We start from the raw sequence: 10,237 nt of genomic DNA, 5'->3' as shown, positions 1-10,237 counted from the left end.
TTCATTTTCTTTTTTTCTTTTCCTGTTTTTTTTTTTTTTGTACTGGGGAATGAACTCAGGGGCACTGGACCACTAAGCCACATCCCCAACCCTATTTTCTATTTTATTTAGAGACAAGGTCTCACTGAGTGAGACCTAGCACATCACTTTTGCTGAGGCTGTCTTTGAACTTGCAATCCTTTTGTCTTAGCTTCCCAAACTGCTGGGGTTGCAGGCATGTGCCACTGCACCAGCAATATCACACTTTGAGTCCAGCCAGTGATAGAAGCAATGATTTGCACTCCTGACCATGGCTTTGGTTTTCATACAATCTACATTGAATTATATATAGCTGAGTCAACCTCACACATGACTTTCCTAGTCATTATCTGAGAGCAGATGACCAACTAGGAGGCCACTTCTCAGAGTTTCCTTCTCAGTATGGTATGTTAAAACCATGAGAGGACTTTGTGCAAAACTTGAAAGTGGAAAGAGAAGCAAAGGTTATTTTTCTCCAAAAGGGTTTGAAGTCAGACTGATGAGTTAACATGACATCCAGAGTACCTTCTAATTAAGTGTTTTAGAATTACCTAATTTGCTGATAAGGTTTTGAAAAGTGGAGCCAGAATTAGACAGGCATTTAGTATAAATAGGTAAATCAAGTCAGGTTGGATCAAGGAGGCTAATTTGAGTAAGTCTGGAAGTTGGAGAGGGATTGAAATGCTAATGCCTTCAGAGCACTTTCTACACCCTTATCAAGATAACCTGCCCCTGCTACAACCTGTGGCTAAGGTAACTTGTCTCAGGGGTTGTCCCTCCCTACAGGAAATTGTTAATTACATCCCCTTCCAGCCCAGATCATCCCACTTTGGCTCCTCCAGCCCATCTGCTGAAGGTATTCTGACCATGGAAATAGGAAAGCCTCTGTCCCCCATGAGCAGACGCCCTGGGAGTAACTGGTGCCCTGATTCCCAGGATTGGAATGCCCAGCAGTTCCCCACTGAGGCTATTAAGATAACTATGCAGAGGCACTACCTCGTTTCCATAGTAACATCCTTGGATGTGAGAGACTCTGTGTTTGTATTAATCTGGACCTTATCTCAGTTAAGTAGCATTAGGGTTAAAGGAATACCAGTTAGAGTGTAGGGTAATATGGATAATATGTAATCTTTTTTGAGTTAATAAACTTGGCAGGAGGGAGGAGCAGAAAGCATACACCTCTTCCTCACTTCTTCTCTCCACTCTACTCCACCTTGTCTGCCTGCTTCTACTTCACCTGTGTCTCTTCACAGGGTTTCTTCACAGGTGTAATTTACAATCATCTTCTCACCTTTTTCCATCCCACTGAACATCACAGGGCCTAATCTTAAAAGCAGGAAGGAGAGAGATATGCAGGGGAAGAGAGCAGGAGACAAAGGAACCCTAAAACCTATATTAAAAAAAAAAAAGCCAGAACGCCTTCACCTCTGAGGATACCAGGATACCAGCTATGGCCTCCTTCTCCCTCCCTGGGGAAGCCTATGTCACTGCTTTTTAAATAAACCCTCCTTTATATTCTTGCCTCTGTGTGCTTCTCTAATGTTATACTTCAACATGTGGGGAAACAGAACTCGTCACTAGTAACCAGCAGTATCCAAAGCACTCTCTCAGAAATTATAGAAATTCATTGCCATTTCCCATTCACACTTCCTGCACCTTCTCTGCAGGCCTCCAACTGAAACCAGATTTAAAGTTAGGTAGTCAGTGTAGTTAGGTAAATCGGGTCTAATATTGAGTGAGATCCAAAATGGAGGCCATGTTGAGAATGAATTCCGGGAAAAGCTGAACAACTCTTGGAATGTTAATGAAGTCCTGGAAACACAGGACAACTCATGGAATGTTAATGTCCCCAAGGCCCAGAGCCCATCCCAAAGAAGTGTTAATAAAACAGCTCCCAGCAAACTTGAAGAAGCTGACTCACTTCCTGCCCAGATTACTTCTTTGGTCCACCTGTGTCCCACCCTTTGGGCCTTCCCACCTACATTCCATCACTGAAAGAACTATAAAAAGGGGAACACATTCGCCTTTCAATGGATTCCACCTCTTGGGTCCCCTTCTTCCTCTAGGAAAAGTCTTTTCTGGTGTTATTCTTCAACATTGGGGAAGCAAGGACTCATCACGGGCCAACAGCTGTAACACAACCTGAAATCTTCAGTATTAGTTTTCTCAACATTCTGTCATCAACACTCAAAGTTTGGCTTTTGGCTCCCTCAGGTCTTGAAAAGCAAGTAGAGTCTTGGAGTCTGTCAAATTATAAAAAACAAATAATCTAGGTGTTTGTTTGTTTGTTTTTTCTTTGCTGAAGTGAGCTCATAAAGAGAGGAACAAAATGTTGAATGTATTCCTCTAAAGGCATCCTTCTTCTTTTCCCTGAGGGATAATTTCTTAAGCTTCTCTTCCTGGATGATGGGAATGGAGGAATGGACTCAGCAGTAACATGAGAACAGCCCATTCCTATTAACTCCACTTTGACATATTTCATTTCAAAAGGACATGGAAGGATAGTTTTCAGGGATTGGTGTTTCAATTTACCCACTTCCCACACCAAAGAAAATGATTCACTTGTGGAGAAATCCCTCAGAGAATAAAATACCAAAGTATTGGAATAAGGGAGAAAAAAAATGGGCTATTTCCAAAGAACAGGAGACATGCTGCTAAATCACAACAGCATACAGAAGGAGCTATGGATGCATGCAATAGCATGGGTGAACTTTGCTATGTTGAACAAAAGAAGTCAGACATGAAATTCAAACAGTGCAGTTTTTTTCATATGAAATTTTAGAACAGGCATGACTAATCTACAGTGACTAAAGATCATCAGTATATACTTTAATTCAATGAGATGAGGTGTTTTTATACACATGCCTCAAATATGTAAGTATTTTCCCAAGCCAAGATATAAATGAATTGTAGGTTGAATTTCTTTCACGAGTTAGTATCATCTGAAGTGTTCAGAGACTGTAAATTTAGAACCAAAGCCTGGTGTTCAATTATTTTTACCACAAATTACATCTATTTGTTTACAAATAACTTATTTGTAATTATTATGATTCCACAGGAGAAAATTTTTCAGTGGAATATCCATTCTGTTCATGTGTTATAGCTCTCATTGCAATACCCTTGAATTTTTATTTTCCTTATTCATCTTTCAAGATTCGTTAAGTGATGATTTTTCTTGAAAGATTACTTTGCACTTTAAAATTACTTAGATTTTCTACTTTTTCTATCACAACATCAATCACATTATATGAATCATCATGTTTTGTGTATCTATCAATTTTAGCAATGCAAAATACTTAAGAGTGGATGCAATCCTTAGCAATTAACATATGTATCAAATATTTAACTAGCTATGTCTAGCAAGTTTGCAAAAAGCATTTAGTATATAAAGAAGCCCTTTATGAGAATAGACATTTCTAGATAAAGTTAGAATTTTATATTCTGGATTGAGGAAGGCAGTTTATTCCCAGAGATTAGGAAGATCCACTCAGAAAAAAGAGGAGAGAGGTGCAGATGGACAGAGCAAACTTAATAAGATATAAATAGTCAAGGGAAAAAATGGCAGAGATCCAAAGTAATGCAGTAGATAACCATATTGAGTTTTCTCATTTATGTTCCCAAGAATGTTATTTATGTCTAACTCTGTCTTGTTGTTTTGAAAAGGAGCATATACTGGAGAGCTTCTCTCACCTGCTGGTTCCTCAGGGTGTAAATGTGATATACCTAGCCTAGTTCTCTCTTTAGATCAGAAGCCAGCTTGTCACAAGTTATGAAGGATTCATTTCTGTTTTCTGTAAAAATATTAGGATGTCTATATGGCCTGTCCATTAGTTGATGTTGTAAAGCTGATTGGAATGCCTGCCCGTGCCCTGAACTCACCCATGCCCAGTTTTCCCTGACCAGATAACAACCCTTTCCTAAACCTTAGTGACGCTTCATAAATTCTGGCCTTCCCTGGCCAGATAATGACCCTCTCTGAGTCTCTAAGACCTCTATAAATTCTGATGCCGGGGTCAGCAAAAATGTAAACTTGTGTTATGCTCCTCAGAGTTTTGTTATCTGTAACCCCCCCTTGTGTAACTTTTGGGGCTATACAACTGGGCTGCAAGGAAGCTTCGCCGCTGTCCTTGGCTCCCACGATTTTGATGGGAAAGGCAGCCTGGCTGGTCGAAATAATAAGCTTGATTTAATTTGATTTTAATTGGAGTCAGAGGTCTTTTCTTGCGTCATGGTCTAACAAATAAAAGGTTTGAGTAAAAGGGCAACAGAGGTATTGAGCACAGCTACACCTTTAGTTAAAGTCACCCTTTCTTTTGCTGATGGTTTCATATACATAAATATGCAGCTCCCATAAGTGATAAAGACAACAGGTGGAAAAAGCCTCATTCCTTGTTGACCAGAAAGGAATTTGAGAATGATTTTGATGTTGAATGTGTAGGAGACGACCACTAAAAACAATGTGAGGGCAAGTGTCATCACAGCTAAAACAAAAGCCATCAATTCTATGAAACGTGTATCTGTACAAGAGATCTGCAGGATGGGAGAAATGTCACACAGGAAATGATCAATCACTTTGGAAGCACAGAAATCCAGTTTGAGTCCCAGGAGCAAAGGAGGAAAGATGATTAAGAATCTAGCTGCCCAGGAGCTTAGCACCAGTAGGTAGCACACTCTGCTGTTCATAATGACTGGGTAATGCAGAGGTTTGCAGATGGCGACATAGTGGTCATAGAACATGGCAGCCAGGAGGTAAAACTCTGTAGCCCTTAATAGGAAAAAAAAAAGAATAATTGAGTTGCACAATAATTGTAGGAAATTGTTCTGTCCCCAGTGAGAACCCTTATCAGGAACCATGGGATGCAGACTGTTATAAACAAAACTTCTAAGAAGGAAAAATTTCGGAGGAAGAAATATATAGGAGTCTTAAGGCAGGGATCCAGCAGGGAAAGGAGGATGATGACTAAGTTCCCCATCAGGCTCAAGATATAATTGAAAAATAGAAAGAGGAAAATCATAATCTATAGCAGAGGGTCATCTGTGAGTCCAAGCAAAATGAATTCTATCTCCACTGATTGATTCTTCATTTCTCTTTTGTCCTATAAAATTACAGAAAATAAAAACTAGTATCACAAGAAATTATGTCTTCCTTTTCAGCTATATGAAGTTTCATTTTCAGAAACTTACCGATCACAAGTATTTCTCAAATAGCTTAGAGTTCATCACAATGAAAATAACTTCTACTCCACTCATCATCCTTATTAGAACACTGAGAAATCCTTCCCTTGTCCAAATCAAAGTAGGTCCTATTTACGAGTTTATAGGACACTTAATAGTTATTTGAAATGTAGCTCCTCAGTTTGATTCATGTTAATCTATGACCAATCTTTCAAATGCTTTATCATAATAGGCTGTTCAAACATTTAAGTTGTTTTTGTTTGTTTGTTTGTTTTGTACCAAGAATTGAACTCAGGGTCACTTAACCACAGAGCCTCACCCCCAGGCCTTTCCTGTATTTTATTTAGACACAGGGTCTCACTGAGTTGCTTAGGGCCTCACTAAGTTACCGAGGCTGGCTTGGAATTGAGGTCTTCCTATTTCAACTTGCTGAGCCAATGGAATTATAGGCATGCACCATCACACCTAGCTTGATATATATTTTTTTGAATATAGCTAATATTCAAGTGACACAAAGGTTATAAGAAATAGTTTTCTTCCCAGTATCCATAATACCTAAAAATTAAGGGATACATGTGATAGTATAGGAAATTTATAAAAAGGAAAAAATATATGAGTTTCTGATGAGCATTCAGCAGGGTGAGTTCAGGAATGATCAGATCAAAGCAGTGCTTAAATAATTGAGAAACAGGAAGATAAATAACACAATTTTCAAATGTGGGTCATCATTTGAACCCACTATGATGAACATTGTCACTACTTTATGGTTTTCCATTACCATCCTCTGTCTTTTTTCAGGTTTAAATGATGAGGGTTAGGGAGAATCTCTGTCTAACAAGAGTGATAGCTAGTGCTTAAGTTAGAGCTAGCAAAATTATGTTTCAGGCAGAGTTATGGAATGCTCATTCATGTTTTATAGGTAGTGTGCTGCTAAGGAAAATAGTTTGTATTTCCAGAATACCTTGATGGTAAAATTAAAACTTCATATATTCTAGCAAAATTATAAATGTAGTAGTATTATTTTATGAATATTTGGAAGATCCATAAAATTTGAATAATGTACATTTTTATATAATATATAAAAGTTGAGATGGTATATATAAATTCATATATTTGCATTAAAAAGTAGATACAAATGCAGGATTGCAAAAATATTGAGTTCTTGCAGGCCTTTTTTTTGTTGATGTAATCTCTGATGATTATGTGTAGTCTTCATATAGAGGAACAAACTGAGCTTCTGTTCATGGAGCAATAACTACCCCTAGTCAGCCAGCACTAATTATTTATAATGCTAGTAATGAACATATACACCATCTGAAAACACGGTCTGTTGGGCTTTTGCTACTTCTCTGTCATTGAATGGAATTATATTTCCCAGGAGATCCATCTATAACTAAAAAACATATTTTTAAAAAATGCATGCTATACTGTAGTCATGTGATCCTTTTACAATTATTTTTTTCATGTCATAAAAATAAATATTTTCCTTTTTTGGTAGGGATTGTGAGCCTTTTATTCAATATATTTGAAAATTATGTATTCAGTATCACTTATTTACTAGGTTTTATATACACTCACATGGACATGAAAAATAAAGCATTTGTCTTTATGGCAGATATTAAATGTACAATATAAACAAAACTTAAGGAATATTGGTGCACAGCAGGGAGACCTCTGGTCAGTAGAGCAGACAGGAGAGACAATTCCTCTAGACTTGGTTTGTAGGCTGTGTGGTGGGGACAGGAAGAATAGTTATGTTTAAATGGATAACATTTAAGTTGAGAGATAAATAAAGAATAAAATTTAGAAGAAGAGGAAAAGAACTTTTTGTTTTTAAACAGAGACAACAGTAAGTGTAAAGCCTTTGTGATGCCAGGAGACTCCAAGGATAACAACCTAGCCTGCATCCCAGAGACAGGAGAAAATTCAATGTGAAAAGTTATTTAATAATTGTGTGGACTCTTTTGAAAGAAATTAATAGGCATTTTGTGTTCAAATTCATAAGATTTTTAGGGCATGAAAAAGTTTATTACTTTATGATCATTTATTTGAACTGACTTTTAATAAATTATCTGAGATTCCACATATATTGCTGACTTTTTCTTGTTTCTATTAAAATGATGTTTCCATGATGTGCAAAAGTTTATTGCTTTATTTAGCTACATTTGACTTAAAATATTCATATTCCATTTTTGCATTTGAATGTTTTCTCCATTCTTAGTAACTTAATTCTAAAGCTGTAGTTAACATTTTGACATTGTAATTATAATTTCATATCCTACTAGAAAAGAACTTTTTTCTCATCTTAATTATTAGTCTCTATAATTTATGAATATTTTAATTTTAAAATTTCAGCATTTTATATGTATGCAAATATTACATACATAGGAATAAACTTTAGGATCCTAAATATCAAATCTACTTTTATTTAAAACATATTTATTAGGATATGCATTTATTTTAATTTTCTTTATTTTTTAATTATATCATGTCCTTTATTGATAATGGTGATTTGAAAAAATCTTTAGTTATAGAGGATTATTAGTGAACTAAATAAATTGAAGGATATTATAATTTTTTTTTCTTTTTGGGTACCAAGAGCTAGGTACTCAAAAAAATTTTTTTAAAACCATCTAGCATCATTTAGAGTGGAAGAGAAACTGAGAAATCTATATGAATTATTTTCTTGGAAGTACAGATGCATACAAACTAAGCTATTTATTTCCTTGTTGGGTTTTGCTTTTGTCTTATTTTGTTTTATTTTTTCTTTCTTTCTTTCTTTTCCCCCCTAGATTAAAAGTAATGAACCAGGTTTACATGAACTCCAAAAACACTATCATTTCTTTAGATTGGAAACTTAGCTTTAAAAAGGTTTATTTGAAGGGGGGTTAAAGGACTGAATTTATGTTTTGGAGACTGTTCTGAGTGCAAGAAATGTTTGAGAAGATTTACCTGAATAGAAATCAGATCAAGCAGATTTAAACAGATGTGGTGTTTAATGGTTTGTGCTTAGTTAATATTTTATTTCTATATTTGACCACCTTCTTTCCTCTTTGAGATTAAAGCAAGTTTTTTTAAGGAATCACTGAAAGCTTGTCTCACCTGTTTGTTTCTCAGAGTGTAAATGAATGGGTTCAGCATGGGAGCAATGGATGTCATTAGCACTGTCACACCCTTATTGATAGCCACAGATTCCTTTGCTGAAGGTTTGACATAGATGAAGATACAGCTTCCATAGGTGATGGACACCACAATCATGTGAGAAGAGCAAGTGGAAAAAGCCCTTTTTCTTTGCTGGGCAGAGGGGAATCCTAGAATGGTCTTGATGATGTATATGTAGGACAGAACAACGCACACAAGGGTCAGAATGAAGGTCAGCACGGCACAAACAATCACTAACTGCTCTATGAGCCATGTGTCCGAGCATGAAATCTTCAAGATAGGAGATGCATCACAGAAAAAATAATCAATAACATTTGAATCACAAAATTTCAAATTTAGGAAGAGAGTAAGTGGTGGGAGTATTATCAACAAACCAGCCATCCAACAGCAGAGGACAAGCTTCCTGCAGACTCTGTGGCTCATGATGGTGACATAATGCAGGGGTTTGCAGATGGCCACATAACGATCATAGGACATGACGGCCAGAAGAAAAAATTCTATTACTCCAAAGATGTCAGTAAAAAACACTTGAACGACACAAATATTATAAGTAATGGACCTGTCACCGGTTACTATGTTGTATAAATATCTAGGGATACAAGCAGATGTAAATGAAATTTCTAATAGGGCAAAATTTTGTAGGAAAAAGTACATGGGTGTTTTAAGGTGGGAGTCCAATAAAGTGAGGGATATGATGGTCAGATTCCCAGTTATACTCAACATGTAAGTGAGAAATAGAAACACAAAAATTGGAATCTGAAGTTGAGGGTCATCTGTTAGTCCCAACAGAATGAAAGTTGTTATTGTATAGTTTTTCATCACTAACTACTTTTATTTAGTCAATCTTCATGTAAAATTTAGAGCTATTTTATTTAACAAGAGTGACATGAAAGCCAGACAGATGTAGTCACTACTGGAGACAGAAAACTAATGTACATGTAGTTTCTTCTGTAAGTTGTAATTGATGTTGTCAATACCCTGATAGGCGTGACGACTACTTTTATTTTATATTTGTAATCTATGTCCAACTGGATTGTTTCATGTTGTTGGCTTTGGCTCACAATGTCTTGTGATTCAATAAAATTATGAATTCTTTTTATCTCTAAGATTTCTTCTGTTTTTTAAAATGGATATTTAAATGTAAGTATTTTTTCTAGCCTTTTCATAGAATATTTGATCCTTGATAAAATGTAAATATATAGCATCTCATCTGGACTCCATGCACAAGTTTGTCAGTCCACTATGACTTGCATTTCATGTTTTGCCAGCTATGATCAAGCCTGTGTGTATGTAGTTTGTTTTGTATTTTAAAATGTAACTACCACATTGTTGGCTCACTCCTTTGATTTTCCTTACATTTCTCTGATCGTGTGTAATTTATATACAGTATCTACTGGGATGCACATGTGACTACAAATGAAGAAATGTTTGATCCAAGGATATACATCTGGAAAAATAAAACATATTACTTCCATACTTTCAGTCTGTTAACGATGGAAAATACTCTAACACCTTGATAACACTAGAGTCAAGTACAAAATCAAATTCCAAATACTAAATAAGCTCTCCACAGTCTGCCTGTGTACATCTACTTATTGTGATTTTCAGTTTCAGCATCTGCTCTATTGGACAGACTTCTAAAAATCTGCAGTCTGTGTTAACTGCTCATTTTTGCACCTGTGACAAGCAATTTTTACTTTGACTTTAGCATTTCCCCTGAGAAACTAAGTTTGTTGAAATTAGGATGTTATGTGGGTTTTTTGCTTAAACTAGAATATCTCCCAAACTAACACAATCCTAGATTTATGATTAGTGTGTTTAAGAAATATTGTGTGAATAGATACATATCTATATAGTTTGCCTACATGTTCAAAGCTAGCTT

General features: G+C 36.0%; 1 protein-coding gene and 1 pseudogene across 1 annotated transcript; both read right to left on the bottom strand.

The window, feature by feature from the left end:
• Positions 1–3,654: 3,654 nt before the first annotated feature.
• LOC107139754 lies at positions 3,655–5,102 on the bottom strand (annotated as a pseudogene).
• Positions 5,103–8,220: 3,118 nt separating this feature from the next.
• On the bottom strand, positions 8,221–9,174 carry LOC107139844 (olfactory receptor 6C2-like). The gene has a single exon (XM_015482685.1). The coding sequence runs from the start codon at positions 9,172–9,174 to the stop codon at positions 8,221–8,223; it is 954 nt and encodes a 317-aa protein (XP_015338171.1).
• Between the last annotated feature and the right edge of the window lie 1,063 nt (positions 9,175–10,237).

This window comes from Marmota marmota, unplaced genomic scaffold, assembly GCF_001458135.2.
Source record: "Marmota marmota marmota unplaced genomic scaffold, marMar, whole genome shotgun sequence".
Taxonomy (NCBI): domain Eukaryota; kingdom Metazoa; phylum Chordata; class Mammalia; order Rodentia; family Sciuridae; genus Marmota; species Marmota marmota.
This window is presented reverse-complemented; position numbering and strand designations above follow the sequence as displayed.